The sequence below is a fragment of the Danio rerio genome, chromosome 2 (assembly GCF_049306965.1).
Source record: "Danio rerio strain Tuebingen ecotype United States chromosome 2, GRCz12tu, whole genome shotgun sequence".
In the NCBI taxonomy this organism is placed as follows: Eukaryota; Metazoa; Chordata; class Actinopteri; order Cypriniformes; family Danionidae; genus Danio; species Danio rerio.
The window spans coordinates 55,200,001-55,227,500 of NC_133177.1; the positions used below are offsets into that span (position 1 = coordinate 55,200,001).

At 34.9% G+C, this 27,500-nt stretch overlaps 1 protein-coding gene across 1 annotated transcript in view; it reads left to right on the forward strand.

The window, feature by feature from the left end:
* The first annotated feature begins 841 nt into the window (after nucleotides 1-841).
* The window catches only part of acvr2bb (activin A receptor type 2Bb), a 44,267-nt gene continuing 17,608 nt past the window's right edge, over nucleotides 842-27,500 (forward strand). Inside the window, exons 1-4 of the mRNA XM_002667580.8 lie at nucleotides 842-1,226; nucleotides 13,172-13,379; nucleotides 17,736-17,845; nucleotides 19,202-19,353. Coding sequence (XP_002667626.1) covers nucleotides 1,184-1,226; nucleotides 13,172-13,379; nucleotides 17,736-17,845; nucleotides 19,202-19,353 — 513 coding nt within the window. The 5' untranslated portion in view covers nucleotides 842-1,183. The remainder of the gene's footprint in view (nucleotides 1,227-13,171; nucleotides 13,380-17,735; nucleotides 17,846-19,201; nucleotides 19,354-27,500) is intronic.

Genomic DNA, 27,500 nt, shown 5'->3' on the forward strand with positions numbered 1-27,500 from the left:
TGAGCAGGCTTGACAAACCAGCACACACACTATATGCTAATGCTATTTTATTTGTTTACAAAATGCACCTTTTAATTTTATAAAATAAAATATCTAAATCAAGCTTGTATTTGCTCTCTTTAAAAGAATACACTTATAATAAAAAAATACAAATTAACATTATTGTTTATATTAATTGGATTATTTGTATTTTATTACATTTATTCATTCATTTTCTTGTCGGCTTAGTCCCTTTATTAAACTGGGGTCGCCACAGTGGAATGAACCGCCAACTTATCCAGCATGTTTTTACGCAGCGGATGCCCTTCCAGCCGCAAACCATCTCTGGGAAAATTTTATTTAATTGATTTGGTTAAATATGTTGCAAAATATCTATCTATCTATCTATCTATCTATCTATCTATCTATCTATCTATCTATCTATCTATCTATCTATCTATCTATCTATCTATCTATCTATCTATCTATCTATCTATCTATCTATCTATCTATCTATCTATCTATCTATCTATCTATCTATCTATCTATCTATCTATCTATCTATCTATCTATCTATCTATCTATCTATCTATCTATCTATCTATCTATCTATCTATCTATCTATCTATCTATCTATCTATCTATCATTATTGTCGCTTGATTTGTTTACAATGCATTGTAAAACAGTAATCAAGTTGCCTTTTTCATTATTAGCTACTATGATTCCTCTTGATTGATGTATTGCTCGTGATAATGAATAAGTGAATGAGTGAGTGCACACTACAGTGGCCCTGATGCACATCCGGGTTTCCCTGCTGTGGCTCTCAGGAGCCATTTTGGACGCCGTTCAGCTTTTTCGCATGTCAGTCCCTCCTGCCCCTCCAACTGCCCCGGCAGAGGGGGAGAAACAACACTCACACTCTCACACACGCACACGGGGGCTGAATCTTTTTTACTCCCTAGCGTCCGGAAGACGGCTTCTCCATGCTGCAGAATGAGCCACTGGATGTTCGCAGCTTCAGGGAATGTGTTTGTGATTATCCGGAGGAAACATTGTGTTGTTGTGAAGCGGAGCTCGTGTTATTATTGTAGCGGCTGAAGAATCGCGCGCACGGGCCCTCCGCGTTCATGTGTTTCATTTCTTTTCATTCTTAAATGCTTTCACGGCATAAAGACGCACATTGGCACCCTCGAAGGAAGGAATATGTTTGTTCCCTGGCTGGCTTTTGCACTCGTTTGGTGCACAGGTAAGAAATACGGAGATTTGCTTCATTTATTTAATCAAAACGGTAACGTTAGTATATAAGCGTAGTATGTTTGGGGTGTGTTTCTAAATCTAACTTGCTGACTATCTAGAACGCGTTCTAGTTCGCACGTGAAGCCAAGAATGAGCCCTAGGTAGAAAGCGCACTAGGTATTGAGACACAGCCTAGTGTTACCAAACCATTCCAAGCGAGTGTTTGTTTGGCTTCAATGTAACGTTATTTTGCTTTTCGTACATATTAGTTTAGTGTTTTGTTGGGTATTTCTTTATATAAGTTTGTTTAAGGTGATTAAAAGAGGTTTGTGGCGTTGTTTAAATGCATTTTGTGTACAAAGAAAAGTAAAACAGCTGGTGGTTTGATCGATGTCCACACAACAACTTGCATTTTCACCTCGTGTTTTGTTTGGCTCACTAGCTTGGTTTGCTTTTCAGGGCTTTTATAGGTTTATGAGACGTGTTACATGTAAAAACATTTCATTATGTACACACTGACTAGGTTTGTTTTCTATATTGTCAATGTGTTCAGTCCTAGTGCATTTGTGGACACACATTTTAATTTCCTTCTCATTTAGCGAACTTACAAAATTAATCGACTAATATTTGTAATATTGAGAGCATTTAATTTGGTTTAAGCTGTCATGACAGGTTAAGTGTTTGTTTAAAGCCATGTTGTGTACAAAGAAAAATGTAAAAGCTGGTGGTTTGATCAAACAATTGATACTCGCACAACAACTTGCATTTTCACCTCGTGTTTTCGTGTAGTGTTTGGTTTATTAGCTTGGTTTGCTTTTCTGTGAAGACGACGTTTTATATGTAAAAAAAGCCCATACTTAGTCTTATTAGGTGTTCACTGAATGGGTTTGTTGATTTCTGTATTGTTAAAGTGTTTGGTCCAGTGCATTTGGACAAACATTTTCATGTTTTCTATTTTAGTTGTCATACAAAACAAATTATCCTATATTTGTAATATTTAAAGTATTTTATTTGGTTTAAGCTGTCATGACAGGTTAAATGTTTATTCAAATAAACAAAATTTGTATAATGTTACGTTATTTTGTTGTTCGTAGTTATTAGTTTAGAGTTTTTGGAGGGTATTTCTTTATTTGGGTTTGTTTAAAGCCATTTTGTGTACAAAGAAAAATGTAAAAGCTGGTGGTTTGATCAAACAATTGATACTCGCACAACAACTTGCAATTTCACCTCGTGTTTTCGTCTATTGTTTGGTTTATTAGCTTGGTTTGCTTTTCAGTGAAGGTTTATAAGACGTTTTATATGTAAAAAAAAAGCACATAGTCTTATTAGGTGTTCACTGAATGGGTTTGTTGATTTCTGTATTGTTTAAGTGTTCAGTACTAGTGCATTTGGACAAACATTTTCATATTTTCAATTTTAGTTGTCATAGAAAACGAACCATCCAATATTTGTTATATTCAACGCATTTTATTTGGTTTAAGCTGTTATGACAGGTTAGGTGTTTATTCAAAATAAACCAAATTTGTATAATGTTACGTTATTTTGTTGTTCTTGGTTATTAGTTTGGTGTTTTGGGGGGTATTTCTTTATTTGGGTTTGTTTAAGGCATTTTAAAGATGTTTGTGGGTTTGTTTAAAGCCGTTTTATGTACAAAGAAACATGTAAAAGCTGGTGGTTTGATCAAACAATTGATACTCACACAACAACTTGCCATTTCACCTCGTGTTTAAGTGTATTGTTTGGTTAATAAGCTTGGTTTACTTTAAAGTGAATATTTAATCTTATTAAATATTCACTGACTGGGTTTGATTTCTGTATTGTTAAAGTGTTTGGTCCTAGTGCATTTGGACAATATTTTCATTTTTCTATTTTAGTTGTCTTACAAAACGAACCATCCAATATTTGTAACATTTAAAGCGTTTTATTCAAAATAAACAAAATTTGTTCAATGTAACGTTATTTTGTTGTTCATAGCTGTTAGTTTAGTGTTTTTGTGGAGGGGGGGTTCTTTATTTAGGTTTGTTTTAGGCAATTTAAAGATGTTTGTGAGGTTGTTTAAAGCCATTATGCGTACAAAGAAAAGTAAAACAGCTTGTGGTTAGATCTCCACAACTTGCAACTACCTCTGTGTTTTCGATTGTTATTTGGTTTACTAGCTTGGTTTGCATTTCAGTGAAGGTTTATAAGATGTTTTATATGTAAACATTGTTGGTATTGTTAATATGTTTAGTCTTTTTTTTATATATATCTTTTAGCGGAATTAAAAATCGAACCAACCAATATTTAAAGCATTTTATTTTATTTAAGCTGTCATGACAGGTTAAGTGTTTATTCAAAATCTGTTCAATGTAATATTATGTTGTTTGTAGAGATTAGTTTAGTGTTGGTAGGCTATTTCTTTATATAAATGTGTTAAATGTTTATAAAGACTTTATATGCATTTGTTTAAAGACGTTTGTAAGGTTGGTTACAGCTATTATGTGTACAAAGAAAAGTAAAACATCTGGTGGTTTGATCAAACATTTGATCTCCTCACAACAACTTGCATTTCCACCTCATGTTTTCGTGTGTTGTTTGCTTATAGTGAAGGTTTACAAGATGTTTTATATGTAAAAAACAAACAAACAAATATTTAATCTTATTAAGTATGCATTGACTGGGTTTGTTGATTTCTATATTGTCTAAATGCATGTGGACAAACATTGCACACATTTTTTTTTTAAAGGGCCATGAAACCCCTTCGTTTCAGCAGGGTGTTTTTCACACCTCTACTTTGAAAAAAGTCTGAAAAGTGGGCATGTTCAGCTTTGTTTAGGGGGGAGTGTCGGAGGAACTAAAGTGGGATGGTGTGGGAGTGTCTATTTGGGCGCGCTGAGTTTCAGAGTCAAAACACACACACACACAGGGGAGAAAGTGACCGTTTACATGGACATCTGTAGTCTAATTATTTGCCAAATTATTAAATGTTGGACTTTAACTGCAGTTTGGCTCTTTCATTCAGGAAATTCATTCATGTCCCTCGAGACAAAGGAGATATTTGATTCGAGGAACTGCTCTTAGCGTGTATTTTTCATGCAATGTTTGATACCGCACAGCGAATAAGAGAAAAAAACCCTCAGCATTTCCAGAAAACTTAGATGCACAAGGCAGGTAGCGTCAGAAAGCCGCGTGTGTTATTCCGGTCACAAAATGCGGGGAAAATTCTACTCGAGGTTAAAGTTTGGTTGTAGTACTAACATGTTTACACTCGGTGCAATAGTTTGTTCGAAATGAACAAACTGACTAAACAAAGAGCACAGGTCGCTCACTTACCAAATCTAGAGACAGGACAATCACCAGCAACTAGAGCCGGATCTCAGCGTTTGCAGATGAGAACAGCTCTCAGGTAAACAATGTTCCTCCTTAGACACGTAAGTTATTGTTGTCGAGCGTCGCGTGCACTGTTAATCCACGCGTGACTCCGGCTGAGCTCTCACAGAGAGAAAATGAAAACAAAACTTAATTGCAGCAAACTATAAAAGCAACACTTCACGCTTGTTTTGCCAACACAACGTGGCGTCTCTGTCGTCTAAACACTGTGACAGTAATGAATATTAATGAAGTTGCACAATAGAGCGCGCTGATTGGTTTGAACCAAGCTTTACTCATGCATTAATGCATCACACTGTAAGACGTAATAAGACACACTCTGGCACAGACGCCCAGTCTGCACACTGGCATACAACGCTATTATGTCATGGCCGTGACGCAGCTTCAAAAATTAGTTTCAAACCGGAAGTACGAATTTGCTTGAAACAACGCAAAAACAACCAATTTACACTTTTTAGTGAAATATAGGTGTCCTAATAGTGTTTTTAGCAGTGTGGGACACATATACGACTGTCAACAGCTCATAAAATGTGTTTTGGTGTTTCGTGACCTTTTAATCATTTTGCGGACCTACAAAACTAGCCAACCAATATTTATAACATTTAAAGCATTTAATTTGTAATAAGTTGTCCTGACTGGTTAAATGTTTGTTCAGAACAATCAGAAAATAAAACCCAATATGTTCTAATATTATTGTCCTATGTCAGTGGTGACCAAATAAAAACAGTTCAATTATGATGAACATTGTGTTTAACTGTGGCATAAAGACATGACAATAAAACGATGAAGACGAATAGAATGACTTGACCACTGAGGTTTTATCCTAGGCCGCTGATCATGAATTTGTTTTGTAAAATTAAGTAAGTCATCTAATGTTAATCTGCTTTGACACAATCTACTTTAGAGCTGCACAATATATCATTTTAGCATCGATATTGCAATGTGTGCATTCGCAATAATCATCGCAACATCTGCAATGTGGGATTGGGATTACTATAGTTGATCAGCAATGAGGAATGTGCAGTGTTTACATTTTACATTTACATTTGATTATTCAGTAATAGAAGCAGGATAAAATAGCGATATGCATGAGACGGCGCTTTTCGCAATGGCGGATTGAACATATCAATGTTGCAAATTTAAGAAACATATGTGCTGTTAATGAAAGAAATACATCTCATAATATTTTAATGCAATTTTTCCTCTTCATTTACAAATATGATCTGTTGTGGATGGTTTTCTTGTAATGTATATCGCTGATATCGTGATCTATCATTATCAGGAGCAAAATATAATAATATTGTATCGTATTACTGTGCCTGAATATATGACTACTTCACATTTACCTTTGCTCGATCTTATTTGATTTTATTCTTGATTCGATCCTCTACAAAATCATTCCAGTTAAAGTCAATGATTTTATTCTAAATAGAGCTCGGCAAGTCATCTGCCAAAATTGTAGTCATTTTGCAATATAAATTGCAGCAAAATAAAATAGCTCAATGTCAGATTTTTCCAATATCGCGCAGTCCTAATCTACATTGTAAAAAGTAGAAAGAAAGTGTAAAAAGAATTGAATATGAATATACTGCTATGGGGAAAAACATCTCTGCATGTCCTGGAATTACTATAGCAAGTGTTTGAATTCAGTTTTAATATTTGTTGATTCTGGTCTGATATTATTTATTTCGAACAAAAAATATTGTCATTTACAGTTTTTTGTTGTTGTTGAAATGAATAATAACTGGTCAAAATAACAAATGTTTTAATATTTCGTGGTTGTAAAACACTGGACATGCACTTGCAACAAAGAGATCATCAGTCGTATAGATCATCAATAGACTGTCTACACTGTTTTTATTTAGTAGAATAGCATAAGTTGCATGTTTAGTTAAACAGCATTTGATAATCTTCTAATTTCAAATTAAATGCAATGAATTCCCAAATAAAAAAACAAGTTTACAAAATACAGTTAATAAGTCATTTTTGTGATTATTTTAATATTAATAAAAAAAAAACATTTAAATAAATTTAATTCAGGGCAACATGGTGACGATAGATAGATAGATAGATAGATGGATAGATAGATAGATAATTTAAATAGCTTATTATTATATTACTTTATATATAATCTTTTTATTCCACTTAACTAAAAGCTATAATATCTGTCTGTCTGTCCATCCGCCCGTTCGAAAATCTGCTTTAACTAGCGATGCTCCTATCAGGATTTTTGCAGCCGATACTAAGTACCGGTTCGTTTTTATGGTGATCGGCCGATACAAAATACTGATTCTAATGCTTCAAGCTTTATAATGCCTATAAAGCACATTTTCACTCTAAAGCCTGGTTTATACTTCTGCGTCAAGTGATCGGCGTGACCCACGACCCATGCAACGCACGTAGCTGTGCATTAATACTTCTACGCGCTGTTTTTGTTAGTCTGCAATAAAACTTCCGAAACACTAGTTGGCAGTGAGGTGTTTATTTTCCTCTGTATCACGTTTCTTCGCTGGTGTTTTGTTTTTCTGAATGCTTCCTAAATGTACAAGTGGTTCAAACTCGCTCATTTTGAGGCAGGAACCGGTGGACGTGCAACAACTTTACCCATGAGGTAAACACAAAACAAAACTTTCCATCATTAGTTCCTTCACGGGACTCCACACTTGTAAACAATCGCTCCATCGGGCTCACGCGGCTCTTGTTCCCGCCCACACTCGTTAGCGATACCAATCACAGAGCTTGCGCTACCAGTCGTTGCGATGTGTATTTACATTTTTGAGAGGTACACGTCAGCGGCGCCAACAGAGTTGTCTTATAACTATTTAGTGTGGACTTGTAATGGTCAGACGCAGGTTTACAGAAAAGAATGGATAAAACATTTAAGAAAAGACTAACAGTACCATTTAAAAACACCCCAAATGACTGGAGAAGAATTAAACATGTCTCAATGAAGAAAAAGTTTAGAGCGTAGGCTTTATTTGATGCATAAGTAGTTAAAATGCACACCTATTATTACATTACTTCTTTGACAAAAGCAAATAGATCCTATAAACTACTATTTATTGCAATAGTTAGACTGTAGTATGCTAGAAAAAGTTATATTATTAAATAAGTAAAAATATTTATTTATTTTATTAATATTTCCAGCCAGTTTTTAGTGAACTTACAATATTAGCAAAAACACAGAACTTTTTCTTGCTCTTCACTTTTGTCGCCATGATTTGCAGGGTATTTTATCTAATTCGCATACCTCACGGTGCCACTATGAATAGGCTGATGTGGGAGAATCGCGGAGCTTCCAGTAGAGGCCATACGGTTGAGACATTAGATAGCGGCGATCGCTCTGCTCATCACAGCAGCTCAAAAACACTGGACATGCACTTGCAACAAAGAGATCATCAGTCGTGCCAATAGACTGTTTACACTGTGTTTATTCATTATAATATTTATATATAATATTTTTATTTCACTTAAAGTTCAAGCTGTTAAATAGCATTTGATAGATAGATAGATAGATAGATAGATAGATAGATAGATAGATAGAATTTAAATAGCTTATTATTATATTACTTTATAATATTTATATATAATCTTTTTATTTCACTTAAAGTTCAAGCTGTAAAATAGCATTTGATAATCTTCTAATGTCAAATTAAATGCAATGAATTCACAAATGAAAAACAAGTTTACAAACTATATACAGTTAATAAGTCATTTATTTGTGATTATTTTAATATTAATAATAAAAAAACATTTAAATAAATTTAATTCAGGGCAACATGATGAAGATAGATGGATGGATGGATGGATGGATAGATAGATGGATAGATAGATAATTTAAATAGGTTATTATTATATTACATTATTTATATATAATCTTTTTATTCCACTTAACTAAAAGCTATATTATCTGTCTATCTATCTGTCCGTCCGTTCGTCCATCCAATTAATTTATTTGTTTGTATCAAATAAATTCCAACAGGCCTTTTGATTTCCCTTTCAGCTCTGTCTGTTTGTCTGACCAGCAGACAAAAGCTCTCTCTGCTTTGTCCAGTTATCGACGTGGATGTATTGATTTTGATCATTGTTTTAGAGGACAGTGAGGAAATCTTCTTATCTTCCCAAAAGCTGATTTGCAACGGAGTCACCGATGGGTCCCTGTGAGGAGGAAACCCCCTCAAAACAAAAGAGGCTTTGATACACCCGCTAAATCTTTGTGTGTGTGTGTGTCAGCTGCAGGGTGTTGATGGGGTGAAGAAAGGTAAAATCTGAGCTTTTCGGCGTGAAAGTGCACCACGGGGGACCTTAGAAAAACACTTATTCTCTCTCTCTCTGTGTGTGTGTGTGTGTGTGTGAGCAAAGCTAGTGCTGTGGGTTTTAAGTAGGGGGCTGCTGATGTAATTCACTCTTATCATGTGACACCCGGTATCAGTGACAAAGACGCCATAGATTGAATGCATGCCGATCTGTCGGTGAGTGTTTAGCCATTAAAAGCATGATAAACCTCATAACGTCAATCCTGGCCGCGCAGCTTTTGTCGCCCCCCCATCTCTCTTGATCCTGGGTGCTTTAGTGAGTAGGTGGGGTCACATTTGCAGGAGGGGGAAGGGAGGATGGCAGATATACGTTGAATTTAAAGGGCCAGGCTTTGTTTTGTTTTTTTTAAAGCACGCATTAGGGCTGAGCAATATTGAAAATATCTGACACTGCGATATTTGGATTATCTGCTATTTATATATTGCAATATCAATACAGTTTCAGCAGATGGCTTGATTAGATCTTTTTGGGGAAAAAAACATTAATTTAGATCGATTGGGATGGCTTTGTAAGGGTGAGAATCATGTGTATTAAAAAATAAACTAACTGCAAGCAGGAATAACTACAATGAAGCAAAGAGTAACGTTTAATAAACAGTGCTTTAGGGTTTTTCTGGAGAGTCAAAATGTGGTAAACTGTTAATTTACAGATATTTTATTATAGTGTAGTTTGTTTAAAGTTATGTCTCAATCTGCCATTTGTCTCCCTGTTTAAGTCTGACCTTCTCCTCGGCTGTTGTGTGGGTCTTTGGCTGTGTGTAGCGTCCTGGTTAAAAGATTATTAAGTCTTCCACTGATGTTCACGATTCATTTATTGGCCACACTTCATAGAATCTGTTCGCATTATTCAATCATGAATCACCGTAAGAACTAGAGAGAAAATAAACAAACAACAAACACAAATAAATCCCAAAAATTAACACTAAGCCAACATCAACAATTAAACAGTAAACAAACCAAATTACCTTATTTTTCCCTCAAATCAGGAGCTATAACTCATGAAGGAGGAATCCGTTAAGCAACCGTATACCTGTGCCCCTTTTACCGTGTTTCACCTAGCGTTCTGTACTTTGTTTTTATTCATTTCTACACGCAATTTATACATCCGGTAAGCTCCGCAATTTTGACGTCATAATTAAAGTCCCCAAACAACGTAATTCATTCAACAAATCAACCCGTATACAAAATACAACAAAACATCAGAAATAAATAAATTAATTCAAAATCATAAACAAAGTAACACATTATTTCAAGTTTCTTTACACTGTGTAAACACATCTTACAATCCTCAACCCAGTTCTTTGTGCAAATGTTGTGCAGTGATGCATTTTTTATATGAAGACGTGCCTTCTGACAGCTGATCCGACATCTGGATTTGGTTTGGTGGTTTTCTTGAAAGACCACAGAAACTCCATTGACGGGTGTTAAATCATCATGTGGTTTGTGGATGTGTGTTTTTGGTGCTGAGGTTTGGTGGCTTGTTGAACACACACTGCTTGTTTTTTTAGGGGTTTAAATATCTCATTCAGGCTTTGATTGTCTGATGATTGTTGATTGTGATTAAATAAAAGGACCCATATAATGACTCTCTTTTAATATTTAATGCTGAACTAAATATAAAACCATTTTAGCACCTAAAATGCATGTTAAATATATCACTAATAGGCTACAGTAAAACTTTTGCAGTGCATGTTTTTGTTCACATCACCCTGTATAGTGCCCAGTAGGATTGTGCCATTTGCTTTTAAGGGTGCTTTCACACCTGCCTTATTTAGTTCGATTGAATCGCACTAGAGTTCGTTTCTCCTTTTGGTGCGGTTCGTTTGGGCAGGTGAGAATGCAGCAATCGTACTCGAGTGCGCACCAAAAGCGGACCAAATAAGCGTACCGAGACCTGCTTGAAGAGGTGGTCTCGGTACGCTTTCAAACGAACCCTGGAGCGGTTCGTTTGTGGTGAGAATATGATTCATACTAAAACAGGTCCAACTGCAAAAAGTACTGCACCTTTTGGACTAATCCAGCTGCCGTAGGCCGATGCGCTGTGCATTATGGGATATGGAGGAAAATATTTGTTGAAACCGCTGTACCAACAGAGAGAGAGAAAGGGGAAAACATTACCCGATGGATCGTTGGTAATATTTCCGCAAGATGACCATGTCGCAGTTTAGCTAAATTAATTCACGCCTCCTCCTGAAGTGACGAGCAATGCATTAAACACTGTTTTCCGGCCACGGCCACGCTTCATTTTCGTAATGTATAGTTTGTCTAAAGCAGGGATGCAATCAGTCAGCGCAGTCGTCCCTCCAGAGTAAAAGGTTTTGTTTACCTGCGGGAGTTCACTGGCATTTTCCCGCACGTGAATTCTGACCAATCAATAAGCAGTTTAGGAAATATGTTCAACAACATCTGGCCAATGAGAGATGTGGATTTTGTCAGATGACTGCATTTTCGTTCGTTTCAACTGATTCGGACCAAAGCCAGCAGTGTGGTGTGAAATTGACCCAAAGACGGCAGAAGATGCAACAATGTATCATTTATTACCCTTGGTCCGGACCAAATGAAGCGAATTACAGATGTGAAGCACCCTAAGATTAGTCCAGGAAATTGCTCGTCACCAATTTAAGTTTGTGAGTCTTGTACATAATATTTTTAGTATTTTATGAAGCCGAATTACTATCGTCAGAATTACAACGCACCATGCTACGTCACTTCAGCATCACACATCTAAGTTACAAGACTCTTTCAGTCTTTTTTGATGAGATTTTAAACTGAATGTTTTCAAGAACGTGGCTGTGAACATGAATAGCCTGTAAAATAAAAAACTCATTTGTTTAATATTATGCCATTTTTGTACAATATTCAAAACAATACAATGCATAAATTCACAATGTTTTAAGAAGGCGAACTGCTGGATATTATTGTTGGAGATTAGACCCCGATTACACTGAATGCATTGTTTTTTTGCAGTTAGAGTTTTGCGTGCTTTTTTTTTATGTGCCTTGCATTTTTATAAAAAAACGTTTGTTTTTTTTACTTGCTGCACTGTAGGCATGCATAGAAAATGCAAGTGTGTTCGAAATGCATCTTCATTTGAAATAACAAGCTTGATCATACAATAGACGCAATATGTAAACAGCCCCTTATTACTTTAAGGCTGGCTTCTCGTGGGATGTGTTATGAAGAGTTGTATATCAGAAAGGAGTTTTTGTGTGAAATTTTTTTTCTCAGAAGCTCAGGACACATAAAGTACATACTTTTTTCCGTGATCTATATTGCCATAATATTGTTAATATAATTTCACAAGTATTTGGAAAGAATTCATAATTTTACAGTGATTGGGATCATTTCTTTAGGAGAGTAAATTTGCATAAAATGTACTACTACTACTACTACTACTAATAATAATAATAATAATATTAAAAATCATAACTGTGTGTGTATATATGTCTATATATGTGTATATATGTCTATATATGTGTATATATATATATATATATATATATATATATATATATATATATATATATGTATATATATATATATATGTGTGTGTGTCTGTGTGTGTCTGTGTGTGTCTGTGTGTGTGTATTAGGGCTGTGCAATTAATCTAAAATCCGATTTTGATTTTGGCTTCTAACGATTATTGAAAAACCATTAATCAAGATGAACGATTATTTCATCACATACCGCCCCTTTTCCAGTTGCACACATTTGCTTTGCAAAGCTCAGTTTCACATGAGAATGACTAAAAGCATGTACTGTAATGTAACTTTTGCAGCACTGGATCTGCATCTTTTATTGATGTACGTTCGAATCAGTCATATTTTTAAAAGTGCAAAAAAAGCGCATGTTTGTGTGTGTGTGTGTGTGTGTGTGTGTGTGTGTGTGTGTGTGTGTGTGTGTGTGTGTGTGTGTGTGTGTGTGTGTGTGTGTGTTTGTGCGCGCTGCGCTTGGCCTCAGACTCAAGACGAGCGGAGCACACACATCTAACGCCATCTTAATGTGATTTTAATGGTCAAATACTTGCACATTTGTGTCTGAGAGCTGCATTTTTTGTTGCGATTCTGGTCTATTTAATATGAAATAAAACACATCCCAGACCTTAATTCAAGCAAATAACCAAAAACCACTGACTTCAGGATGACAGAAACTGTCATTATCCTTTCCTGCAGCAGTTGACAATTAGCACAATAGACATACTTTTGCACAATTGCTTTTGTATTAAATATTGAAATGCATATTTTATTTTATCTCTGTCTTCCTCTTTCAGGAGTCAGTCATGCGGAAGTGGCGACTAGAGAGTGTGTCTATTATAACGATAACTGGCGGACGGAGAAAACCAATCAGAGCGGGTTCGAGAGGTGCGAGGGGGAGAAAGATAAGAGGCTTCACTGTTACGCGTCATGGCTGAACTCCACCGGCACCATCCGCCTGGTCAAGAAGGGCTGCTGGCTCGACGACTTCAACTGCTATGACAGGTAACATCCATACACCACTTTATTGAACGCTGCTGCTTGATTCTGCTGCTTTTTTCAATGATTTGCAGGAGCTGCTTAAGTAAATGTGGAGCATTGCAAACTTTGTTTTAAGAGGAGTCCAGAGTAATTAAAAGGGGATAGTTCACTCAAATGAAAATTGTCATCATTTACTCACCCATGATTCCAGTTTGAGGATTTTTTCTTTTCCATTGAACACAAAAGAAGATATTTCGTAGAATGCTGGAAACCAGTAGTTATGTTCCCTCTTTGGATGTCAGTGGTTACTGGTTTCCTACATTCTTCAAAATATCTTCCATTGTGTGATGACTGAATGATGACACGTTTTTAATTTTTTGGGTGAACGATTTCTTTAACTTAACATGTTTGTCTATCACACAGGCTGCATTGCACTTAACAGTCAGAAGTTAATTCTGGCATGAAATATTGTTCAACACTTGAAGTCGTTTTTACAGCTTATTGAATATTTAAAAATATCTTAATGTAATTTAATTCTGAGAGCCAAAACTACATTTTGAGCATCATTACACCGGTCCTTAAATATTTTCTATTATCCATTTAAAAAAAAAAATTTTTTTTTGGAAGCAGTTATGACGTTTTCTTTGGGTTTCATTGTTGAAAAGAAATGTGAAAACAACACGTAAGCTTTTCAAAGCTTAGAAACAATAGAATCAATCGCTTTGCAAAATGATTTGTTGTTCTGAAGGGTTCACATACCTGTCAACATTGGGATGTGAAAATAAAGGATACTCAACACCCCCCACCCCCTCAATTTTTTTCTCCCAAATTACTAAATATGTTCATCAGTAGCTGTTTCATTATAGATAAACAGTTGAAACTTTCAGTAATATGTTTTTTTAATTATTATTATTTACAAAGGATAATAAATGTATGCATTAGAAAAAGCTGCAAACAGTTTAGCCCAGTGTTTCTCAACTGGTGTGTCGTGACCCAAAAGTGGGTCGCAGGAACATTTTCAGTGGGTCGCGGAGTGTGTGGTCAAAAAAACAACAACAACAAAAGTAAATTTTTTTTTACTTATTTCAAAATAAAAGTCCGGTATAAGCAAAATGTGCACGACAACCCTACCATTTGACTTGTGAAATTTAATTTAATTATAGCAACAAATATGTCGAAGCGTGTAGTGAGGTGCTCTCATAAGAGAGCATGAAACCTTCTAAATTAAAACGACATTTAGAAACCAGACATGTTTTATTTGCAGTTCAGTTTAGTTCATGGTAACTGAACATTTCCTTACCCTAGCCACTGTTTACAGTATTTGTCGTTTTAACTTTGTAATATTTCTATAATTTGATCTTTTTTTTTAAATGACAGCAATAAAATATTGTTTATTTGTAAGTCTCTGTGAATGTCTTATGATTTATCTGTCACTACTTGTGTGTTAACAAATAAATACAACTAATTATAATTCCTAAAATTGTATTATAGTTCCTAAACATTTGGGTCGCGACTTGATGACCATGTAAAAATGTGGGTCCCATCAGCAAACCAGTTGAGAACCCCTGGTTTAGCCTATTCTTGTTAATACCTATTATAAAGAAATAAAGTCAAATTATCAAATATCATTAACCTTTTCACTGTATAATTTAACCATTCTGATTAAAAAGCAGAGAATGAATCTCGTTTAGATGTTTCGTTTAATTAGACAAAAGTGTCGCTTCAAAAATGCAGATCAAACTAAATTAAAATGAGCTGAAACAGCACAGTTCTCAAGATTTCATTGGGACGACCTTATTTTTTATGGTTAATCCACATAAATTTAAAAGTGTTAAGTTAACTTAATCGATTTGTGTTGGGACAACATGAATGAATTGTGTGGAACCCTGCATTTTTTACATTGTTTAATGAAAGAATTCAGTGTATAATGAAAACAGTCATAGCGCCACCTACTGACAGAAGGAAGTTTGGCTTATAGCTCAGCCACTCTATGTATGATCTTTCTGAAAATTCATGTTGGATCAGATTCCTCTCCTAAAGACATCTACATGCCAATATTCAGTCACAGTCATAGTGCCATCTGCTGACAGGAGGAAGTTTGGCATAAATCAGTGATTTTTCTCAGGTTTTTTAATATATATCAGCTTAAATTAATATTGTCTCTGTTCTCTGTCATCCTGAGGCCACTGGCCGGTGGTAAGCCCAGGTGCGAGGTCACTTTCATTGCTGCTTGCAGCTTTAATTAAACATTGTGTCTGCATGATGTTATTTACATCAATTTTCAAGACTTTATTCCATTGTGGGTTCTGCTAAACAGGACAACAAAAGACTGTTTACTATCTGGGGGTCGTTCTTCGTACATAGATTACTTGGTTAGCTGAATTTAGTTAATGACAATTTTACATGATGCAGTATTGTTTCGTTCTTCAAACCTCATCCGAGAGTTGTTGTCATAGCAACAGTTCTGGTAGCTCAAACCTGTTCGAGAGCAGCAGCTTATTTCATATAAACAGGATTAGATTGGGTCATTTGTGAACTTGTTTGAAGAACCAAATTAGCCAGAGATCAGCTATCAAGATTAACAGATCCAAGATCTGCCAAACCATCTCAGATCATTTAAGCGAAGGATGAAGAATGAACCCCTGGTTAAAGACTACTAAACCTGTTTGATTCATGTAGATTATATGGTGCACAGATCCCTTCCCAGCAGAGAATCATTAAGTTTTTCAATTCTTTCATCCGTTTGCGTCATTACAGATCTGAAAATTAAGTGGTTTTCTGCTGGAAGTTGATCTGTTTACTTGAATCATGTGATCTTCATCTGATACGTGCTACAAGCCGCTGATTTGAAACAAAAGCTTTGTAAAGGTTTCTGAGCTTCGTGAAGCAGTTCTTTGAAAGCAGCCTTCACTATGAGATGCAGATTATAGTCTGACTTTTGTTAATTTTTATTTTGAGACTAGCTTTTTTAGTCCCAGGACCTTCAGATATGCAAATTACATTCATTGATTGTAAAATGAATGTTGAGCGTCTTATTTTCACTATGAAAGTTGGGACAAAACTTTATATTTAGATTTCATTTTTTTTATGTTGTGGCTTCCTTGCAAATAAAATGACCATTTAGATTTATTAGTACAATTTATTAGCAATGCATTTCTACCTTTATAGCAGCAACTAACTGTAGATCATGTGATTATGTGACCGTTCTCTCTCTGTCTCAAGAACTTTTAAATTACTATCCCATGAATAGGTAGATAAAAAGAAAGATAAAAAAAGATAATAAAACATGCATATAAGGTCATATTATACACATACAGTGCTCAGTATAAATGAGCACACACCTCACAGATCTCTCTTTATTTATATATATATATATATATATATATATATATATATATATATATATATATATATATATATATATATATATATATATATATATATATATATATATATATAATATATAATTTTTTTTTAATTAATAATTTTAATATACTTTAATTATAATTAACTTTGGGGTGTCGAATTCAGATCCTGGAGGGCCACAGCTCTTCACAGTTTAGATTTAACCCTGCTCCAACACATTTAAGGCCTGGTCACACTGCGCTTTTGTCCCCATAGACTTTCATATGCATGCGAATGCAACAGATTGGAAACGCAAGCTCATGCTACAAGTTTCACAGTTCGAAGCAATGGAAAGGTCAAGCTTGGTGAACTCTGACCTGCGAAAATGCATCATGTGATTGTGTAAGACCAATCGAAGATCAAATTATAACCTCTCTGGACAGAAATGTAAAACATGAAGCAATCGCTCGTTTTTTTATGTCGAATCATCTTGTTTAATCCCGCCCCTTTGCGCAGAGCCGCAAGACAGAATTGCGCATGCTCAAACGTTAGTGTGCCCGCAGCATCACCTGTCTGTTTAAAACAAGCCTGAAGGACTCAATTAGTTTCATCAGGTGTGTTTAATCAGGGTTGAAACTAAACTGTGCAGAGCTGCGGCCCTGCAGGAACTGAGTTTGACAGCTGTGCATTAGAGTAACCCATTAGCATATACATTAGTCACTAACAAAGCTAAAACTGGAACGTATCTACCAAAACAAATTAAGATCACAATCCAAATACTAGTACACCTGAATGAATATGTTTAGGGGGTATTAAATACAATTTTAATAAACAGAAAATTTAGTTGATGTTGTAGTTTATTTTTTTTGTAATTATTTTTTGTGTAAATGCATAAAAAATTAGCAAAACATTCAAATAATGATTAAAGGACATGTGCTGTGCTGCTGAGTTTTTCATTCTGTGGTCTAGTTAGTGCTATGTGTGTAAAATGAGATCTTTCATTTTGTGTGTGTGTGTGTGTGTGTGTGTGAGCAGACAGGAGTGTGTGGCCACAGAGGAGAGTCCGCAGGTGTTCTTCTGCTGCTGTGAAGGGAACTATTGCAACGAGAAGTTCACACACCTGCCGGAAGCCATCGCCCCTGCAGGTAAAGCAGCCTCCATATGTTAACTCTCCGCTCTTTAGCTTCCTCAGGCTAACATGAAACTGGGCTTTAAATCTGAGGCTTTTAGATGTGCACAGTCACATTTGCTCTTAGAAAACTGGCTGAATATTGCAAATGCACATCATTTTACTGTAGTTTAGGCGCAGCTTGCCTTGACATAAAGCAATACATCAATAAAAGCTGATTTTATACTTTTTAGAAATTCCACTGTCTGCCATTATATCAGTACTAGACTCTTATATTAATAGCAAATGGGCAACGATGCATAGCATAAGCTCCGTGATTAGTTTGCTTGGTAGCGCTGATGAGTGTGGGCGGTATAACTGATAACTGTTACGAGTGTCGAGTTCCATGAATTAAATGTCTGCATTCTCGCAGCTGTACCGAGGGAGCCGTGGGACCCAACCAGATTTCTTGTGGCACAGGAATACATGTCTGAGTAAAACGTGGTAACAGTCGGTAACTCTGTAATTTGAACGGGAGCCGGCGGTCTTAACAATCGAGCGAGCAAGAGAATATTGAGTGCATATGTTTGTAAATCTGACTTTGAAAGAGAAGAACCTCACCGCACGTCACGCAGCACTCATGTCTCATCACAAAGGGGCTAACAAAACTGACATTTACCCTACAATTCTTGCACAACTTTTAGCTGTTATCTCTCTTTTGGTAGTACCCAATATAAACGTGAGAAATTAAATTTAGCTGGAACAGTCGGCTAGAAAATGGGGCAGGTTGGGCAGTGGGTGAACAAAGGCTGAATATACAGCGGGAGTGGTCGTGTACGGAAAAAAAACTGGCTGGAGCGGGACTAAAAATTCAGTCCCTTGCAGATCTTTAGGGTGAAGGAGCTCTAGATGAAAATGTTTGTTTTGGGTTTACCTTATGATTAAAGTTGTTGCACATTCGCCAGCGCCTACCTCTAAATAAGCAAGTTTCAGCTAAAATCAAAACACCCATAAAGGATCTATAAAAACCGACTGCCAGCTGATGTTTCAGAGGTGTTATTGCAGAGCAACACAAACAGTGCAGAAGTTTAAATGCACGACTATGCTCAAGGCATGCTTCTTGGGTCACGATGATCACTTGATCCAGAAGTATAAATCAGCCTTAACAATGCTAATTTAATTTAACTTGTTGGTAAACAAAGCCATGATAACTGTCTCATTAACTACATCCACTCAAAAAGTCTGTACTGCCATAGCTGTGTCATTTTTAATGCGCAAGTGAATTTTTAATCTGTTTTTAATACCATGCATTTTACTGCTGGTTCTATTCCTAGTCTGTTGAGCTGTTTTAGGCACTGAACTGATTTAATGCATCGTGTGTGTTTTCTTGCAGTGAAGATCCAGCCTCCACAGCCGGGTCCGTCTCTTTTTGGCATCCTGGTTTATTCTCTTCTTCCTCTGGCCATTCTCTCTTTGGCCCTGGTGCTCGCTTGCTGGACGTACCACCAGCGAAAACCACCATACAGACACGTCGACATCGGACAGGTCTGAAATATTTGTGTTTTTGAGAAGATAATAGGTAATTCGACCCAAGCAATGTTTTTATATATATATATATATATATATATATATATATATATATATATATATATGTATGTATGTATGTATGTATGTATGTATGTATGTATGTATGTATGTATGTATGTATGTATGTATGTATGTATGTATGTATGTATGTATGTATGTATGTATGTATGTATGTATGTATGTATGTATGTATGTATGTATGTATGTATGTATGTATGTATATATATATGTGTATATACAGTAGGTGAGAGTTCAAAGTGACTATTACCGCCGCGCCTTATACCGCCGCCGTTTGAAATAACTGCCGCTCTGTTTTTAGTATATGACCGCAGCTTGTGAATGAGCCGCCAGGGGGTGCAAAGGGACGGGATGCGAACGGACAGAAATAGCCTTTACAGCAGCTTTAAATATGCTACTGTGCTTGTAAATGAGATTAAACAATAAGTCAAAGCATTATAATTCCTTCATTAATCATTTAAAATTTGTTAACACACTTTATTGTAAACTTTTTAAGTGCAAAGAGGACTAGTTTTGGAAAATAGAATTGAAGAAATAAGAAATAAAAGACAACTAACATGAAAGCACAAACATTCAGTACAAATAAGTAGTCTTAAATAAATAAATAAAGCAGTCTTTTAGCCTAAATATAGAGAGATGTTCAGTGTTTGCTATTTTGATAGGACTAAGACAAGACATTTTCATTTATGTTTTTATTTCTGTTTTTGTTTTAATTTTCGTTGTTGATTATATTTTACTATCTTATTTTATGTCTCAACAATTGTACATAATAATAAACGAATAATGAAAACTAATTAATAATGAAATTAGGCCTAAATAAATAATTTATTTAAAGATATTGCGGCGAAACACTGAGAAACGGTCAGGGGCATGGTCTAAAGAGCTTAAGTTGAATGCTGCTTCATCAAAAGCAAATAAATAAATAAATAAATTGACCTACCTTAAGGAGATCACTGAAAGTATAATAAAACTAATTTTGCCGCAGGACATAACATAAATTAAGTCTCGCAGGTTTATTTTTAATAATTTAGTTTCAGTTCAGTTTTTGTTTTTTTTTTCAAAACGTCAATGTTCTCCTTTAAAGAAGCTATAACCGTTGTTTTGTTTTTTAATTAATGGCTCAGTATGTTTGGTATTTTAATTTCAATTTCAGTCACCTTGCATATGCGTGTGAAATATAATGCCGCATTACCGCGAAAAAAGAAGAAAAAGCTGTTAGTTAGACCTAATTCATCAAAATGAACTGTGATAAAATACAGTATGTTAATACAGGCAGAATGTGAACAAACTCAAGGTAAGGCTAAGATATGTGCTTGCTTTTTAATGCATTTAAAAAGATTTGCGGCTACTATGGTGTATAATAATGTTTTTTCTTCCTTTTTTGTATGGTAAAGGACAATGCACATTGTTATTGATGTGAACTTAGACTAAAACTTACCATTGATAAATGTTACCTAGCCTACTTCAAGCAGATAACTTAAAGTATAATAAAAAATAATTTTGCCACAGGACATAAATAAAGTCCCGCAAGTTTAGTTTTAATAATTTGGTTTCAGTTTTGTTCAGTTTTTTTTTCTCAAAACATCTGTTTTTCTTTAAAGTAAAATTGTTGTTTTTTTGTTGTTTTACTTGTAATGGCTCTCTCTCTCTCTTTCTCTCTCTCTCTCTCTCTTTCTCTCTCTCTCTCTTTCTCTCTCTCTGTCTCTCTCTCTCTCTCTCTCTCTCTCTCTCTCTCTCTCTCTCTCTCTCTCTCTCTCTCTCTCTCTATATATATATATATATATATATATATATATATATATATATATATATATATATATATATATATATATATATAGATATGTAATTATTTAATAATATATAATTATAAATATATTCTTAATAAACTTCCCAGCCACAAATATTAAAGAACACAACTTGTATTAAAACTGGGCGGGGATTAGAAAGAATACAATGCTTGTTATATAATTTAAAATGTTATTCCTCTTGTCCAATTTCTGCATGCACATTTTTTTACTCGCTACTCTGCCAGGAACTTCGCCGCTGGAGAGCACCTTCAAAAATCTCAATCTCATGGCTCATTCTTCACGAATATAGAATAAAATAATGGCGCGATAGGTTTATTGTGCATCCCGCGGGAGCAACCAACAAGAGTTGTGCATTTTAGTTTAACTTTTTGAGCGTTAAAAGCAGTTCGGTGTTAGTTTTTATTTAAATATATCAAGCCGAAACTAAACAGCGCATTCTCTCCGCCTCCTCGTTCATAACCAGCCGGACGCACTGCTGAAGCAGGCAACAGAGACACTCCGTAATTCATAATCTTAGCTGATGTTTCGGAGTCGAAAGAATATATTAAAGAGAAATGTTCTTTTAACAGTCCCGATATGTTTAATCTTTTTTTTCTGTAATTTCTCTTCAGCAAATTATATTTTTTTAAAGCTGCTTGATTCTTTTAAAACCGAAAGCAGAGCCCGGCAATTGGTGTTTTTCCATAAGATACGCTTTGTGAAGTTTTTAATGTGTTTTTAAATAGTTTTATTCTATTCAAAGCAGCACCTATATGCCAATTTATCCTAAAAACGCGGCATAGGAGCCATGCATGTCATGTGTCACATAATTGCATTTTCCTGCACGTGCGCGATCAATTTCTGACCCTTTTGCATAAAGGTTTTTAATCAAAAAACAGGTCATTTAATTACTTTCGATGTGCTAAAATATTTGTTAGACGAATGTTATTTTAAAAAAAGCATATGCACATATTACAATTGTAAAATAGTCTAAAATGCATGGTCTGATCAGAAATAAAGGAAATTAGTTATATTTCATTACTTAACGCATAAAATAGGCTAGTCATTTTATAAATTGAGTTTAATTGATTTGAAACTTTTAATTGCATTTTTACGTCCTGTAAATAATAAAAGTTGCATCAGATTGATGAAAGCGAGTCTTAATATCTGCAAACAGGGCCACAGTTACTTTTTTTCACTGACTGGCATGAATGGCAAACGCGTCAGAAAAAAACTGCTGAATCTCTGCGAATATTTGGTTAACTTATAAAACAAATGTCTGGTTTAGTGATGTTAGTAATGCATAGAAAAATGCAAAGCAGAATTCTCCTAGGCTCATTAACCCATGCACTGATGACAGCGAGGGAATCACTGGCCCACCATTTTATTTATTAAAGGTATTATTTCATTGACCTGAACATAACCATTTATAATATAATTAATAACCTATCGTCTAAAGCAGGCAACACTCTATTCAGCTATGTTCTGTGTTTTTACGTAAAAATATATTCGTTTTGGCGAATGCTTGGAGCGTAATATAGATATTTTAAATAACACATTTAGTTCAGTTCAAAAGTTGTTGTGCATAGAAACATTCATTTTCATAAGGCCCCATATTTAATGCGGTTTCGTTTTTAAACGCATAGGTTTTGTTAAGCCATCCGTCCTATTTTTGGATTTTGTGTATTCATGTTTATGAAAAACACTTAAGAGTGGAGACCCCTTCCCCCTATTCATAACCAAAAGCTTGTCTGTTAGGTGTTAATGGGCATCAGTGAGGCTGAAATCATGTCGCGTTTTCACTTTCGGGCTAGTAGCTTGCAGCATGTCACGCAAACCCTGCCCCCAGAACGTCCCCGGAATTCAATTCAATTCAATTCAGCTTTATTTGTATAGCGCTTTTACAATGTAGATTGTGTCAAAGCAGCTTCACATAAATGGTCATAGTAACTGGAACAGTGTGGTTCAGTTTTAGAATTAGAATTAGATGTTGCATATTGTATCTGTGATCTTAAGGAAAGTGTTAAGTAGACTATTTAAGCACAGAGCAAGTAATAAAACAGCATATATTTCGTTGCGCTCAGCAGCTTTTCACTAATAAAGCTCTTCATGTAAATTTCATTTTTCAATTTTAGCGCGTCATATAAAGACATCAATGCTTGTTTGGGGACACAGAACACACTTATTTTTGTAGTTTCCCCTGATCCGTTTTTAAAGTGGCACTGCACATTTGGTTAACAGAAAAAAGGTCGCAGTTCATGCGTTCACTCACCCCAAAAATGCTTTGTTTGCATGATTTGATTATTATCATCGTATTTAAATAAATAAATAATAAATAAATAAATAAATAATATTTTAAACCTTTTCTGGTGTTTACTGTTTTTAGAGAATATATAAAATCTTTTTTTAACAAAGCCTTTGTAAAATGGCTTTGTTTACTATGGCTTTAAAGGTTTCATTTATGTAGGCTATAAAGGCCTACCTTGTTGCTTTTGCTTGTTTTATATTTTTATTTATTTAATGCGATTTTATTATATCCGATATTTGTAATTCTTTAAATAGTATTTCAATATGGCTTTTATAAAGATATGACACTTGTTTTGAGTCTACAAAAGGGTACACGTAAAGTTTTATGTCTTTCTGTTGTATTCATATTGTGTATTATCTGCAAAATAAATAACAAAAAGAAAGAAGCTGCTCGCAGCTTACCAGAGCTGTGAAGGGAGCGCTCATTTGCTCAATCTCTCACACACACATATGCAGGCATATAAACACACACAAACACACCGTTTAAACTTGACAAAAACTCTCGAAAACCTTTAGTCTGCTGTGTCTTTAATATGGTGTAAAGATTATTATGCGTTATTGAAACATCCAGGGGGACGCAGCAAAGTCACTTATAAATTAAATTGTATTATTTTATGCAACAGCCTTACATTTAAAACGGAAACATAACGGCGATTATAATCAAAAAGACCTCTCAACCCATAAGGCTAGATGTTTTCTTTCCCTTATTTATTAATTTATTTGTTCATGTATTTGGCGCATGTAACTCGTGTGCCTTCGGAAAACTAGTGTAATGACGGCAAGCCATATTTCCCAGACTCGGGGCAAAGTCCGCCTCTCCTTTCACTTCGCCCCCGAAGCCCCAGCTGGCCCTCCTGGCATCCTCTGCGTAAAACATATGCTGGATAAGTTGACGGTTCATTTCGCTGTGGCATTTACAGACTTATAAAGGGACTAAGCCGAAAAGAAAATGAATGAACGAATGAATAAATAATAATAATAATAATAATAATAATAATAATAATAATAATAAAATAAGGTAATTATCTTTACACAGATGCCGCGTACGTGGCATTTTTTATTTTTAGAGAGGGTTCATTTGAATTGCCTCTGCCACTTCCCCCACCTCAAACCTGAAAGTTGCAGAGAGAACTATAGCCTATTTACACCTTGATGCCTTAGCCTCAATAGCAACAGTTCATAGCTCATTTACACCAAGACAGCGCAAGTTTAGCGGAAGAATGTCAAATCAGAATCACGCAGATGAAGCACACCAGCTACTACTATCATGAAACTATTAAAATGGCATTGGCATAACTTTTTATTTTCAGCAGCTTTTTTTCCGCAACAGAAATGCGGCGTTGGGAAGCATTTAATAAATAAAAGCAGGGTTAATAGTGACGTGATTCAAATGATGGATCTGCGACAGAGAAACTATAGGGGTTTTGGGAAACACTCGTTACTATACCCCCCCCCCCCCCACAAACTATGCATATTCAGCCGCAAGTTACTGTACGGCTTTGTTTGGGAAAGCACAGGTCCGCTGGTGCCGCGCGGCTCTTTCTCTGGGCCAAAGCTAGGTGATTTTAAAAATATTAAAGATATAGATTAATTAATTATTCAGCAAAATTGACATTTATTTCATATTTCACTATGCATTTCATCTGATAGGCTAATCTTTATAGCTTAATTAAACACATATTGTCAAAACCCACATGTGTATGAAAATGAAAATGGCATTTGTTATTATTAGACTCCGATTTGTTATTTGTTGCCTAGGCTATTTTCACATTTGAGGTGCTTTATTGGCATGACAAATAACTGTACATTCGTATTGCCAAAGCAGTGCAGCGTCACTGCGTACAAAGACAGTGCAAAAAGGGCAGTAGTGCAAACAATTATGGATATAACATATAATAAAGAAAATAAAATAAAAAATTGAGTGATAAAAATAAAAATACAATCATGATAAAGGTAATGATAGTAGCCTATTATCAAAAGTAAGTCCACAAATAAACAGTTCGAGTATTTGTGTGTTGGAGACAGTGGAGCGGGTATTTGAACGCACAACGCGCTCTGTGCTGGACTTTACACCTGCTTTGATCTGGTGCAGGCATAAATGCGCATGCGGTGGAGGCGCACTCTAAACTCACACTGGAGAAAACTGGACTAGTGGATATCACAAAGACACGCAGTTTAATTTATTTCATGTTTTGCTTAACTAATTCTTTGAATAAAACTATTGAGCTATAAAGGGGAAAAACGCAGAAGAAATTTCCCGTTACATTAATTTTAGCACAGCTGCCATTCATTTTCACATTAGTTTTTGAGTTAGGGATTAATATTAAAATAGCCTAGTAAAAATGTCTATACTATAAATAATATTATAATTTATTATATCCATTATTATTATATTTATTATTTTTATTATTATTATTAAGCTTAATTGACAAAACGCAGAACAAAATATTTGCTTTCATTTTGGCATAGCTAAGCACACGTTTACAGTTATGTAAAAAAAAAACATCCCCTTCTACAGCAGCAGTCAATTTAGGACACTTAAAAATGTCTTTTGCGTTTAAAGTTGATCGACCTGCGAAGTTATGTTTACAGTGTTGTAAAAGAAAAAGGTAGGCTATTTAGTGCGTGTGGATTTACCGCGGATCCACCTCTTGCGCTGCAGGCTGAATAATAGAGGTAGACATGGCTTTCTGTTTGGCTACACTAATGCCTAAAAATGTAACCAAGTAACACATTAATTTTAGTAACTATTTTTAAATGGCATTTAACATTTAAATTAATTTTTTTATTTAATGTAACATTTAAATATAATTTAATTTAAAACATTTATTTTTTCCTCGCTGATTTTGGTTGAGTAATAAAGCGTGATGACTCAGATATGATCTAGTTTAGCTTGCATGTGTGGGCATATTTTGACGTCTTTACCTAAAACTTTACACACTTATAATATTTAAAATAAAACGGAAAGAAATAAGGAGACTAACATAATTTAAACCACTTGTTTGGTGCTTAAACATTATCTTTCTGCATTAATGTAAACGGTATCGTTGCCTTCATTAATAAAATCGGTAATAGCAAAACTGCATATTATTATTACTATTAAAAGTAGGACTATATCGGTAATGCAAAGTAATGAATTAATAAATAGCCTAAATGAAAGGAACAAGAAAGGACCAAATTCAGTCGTCAAGTGCAATGGGATTGCGCCCTCAGTTATAATATCCTGCCGCCGGGCCTGCTAGAAACTTTATTGTTTGAGAAGAAACAAAAGCGAAAACTGTGGATAAAAACCTGGCTGGGAAGATGGTGATAACATGTATTTTCTGTTCTTCAACGAGAAAAAAAAAATCGCAGACAGGACACAATGACGCCGTTTATTATACAACGCAGGTGTTTACGATCATTAATATTAACAACTAATATTAATATCATATCAATAACTCCTCTTGCTTTAGACTTTACCTTTTAGAGCTTGTTCTTGTTGGCCAATATAAGTTTATTGCATGTATAGGGTACGAATCAGATTATGAAGAATGATTAAGAGCATGCTTTTCCTTCATTGCATCCTTTCCGTAAGGTGTTTTATTTTTTTTTATTTAATTTATTTATTTATAATTTTTTTAAATAATGATGACAATATTCACTGTCTAAACATTCCTCGGTATACTACCAAAAAATTACGCCCATGTACCCAAGTAGCCTACCTAAGTTAATTTACATTTCATGTAAAAATTAAGAAATAAAAAAAGACCAAAGTATTATGCTAAATATTCGTACAAACGAACAAGTTTGTTTTTTAACTTTCGTTGATAAAACAACACAATACAGCCTAGGCTAGTTAAATATTAAACAACTTTAACTGCTTGAAACAGTAAACGTTACATTTTAGAAACTTATCAAATACTAATCATATAAATAGTAACGAAGAACAAAAGGCTTGTAACAACATAAGTCAGATGTTGGAAAAAAAACTGCGTCTCTCCGCCTTTTTTT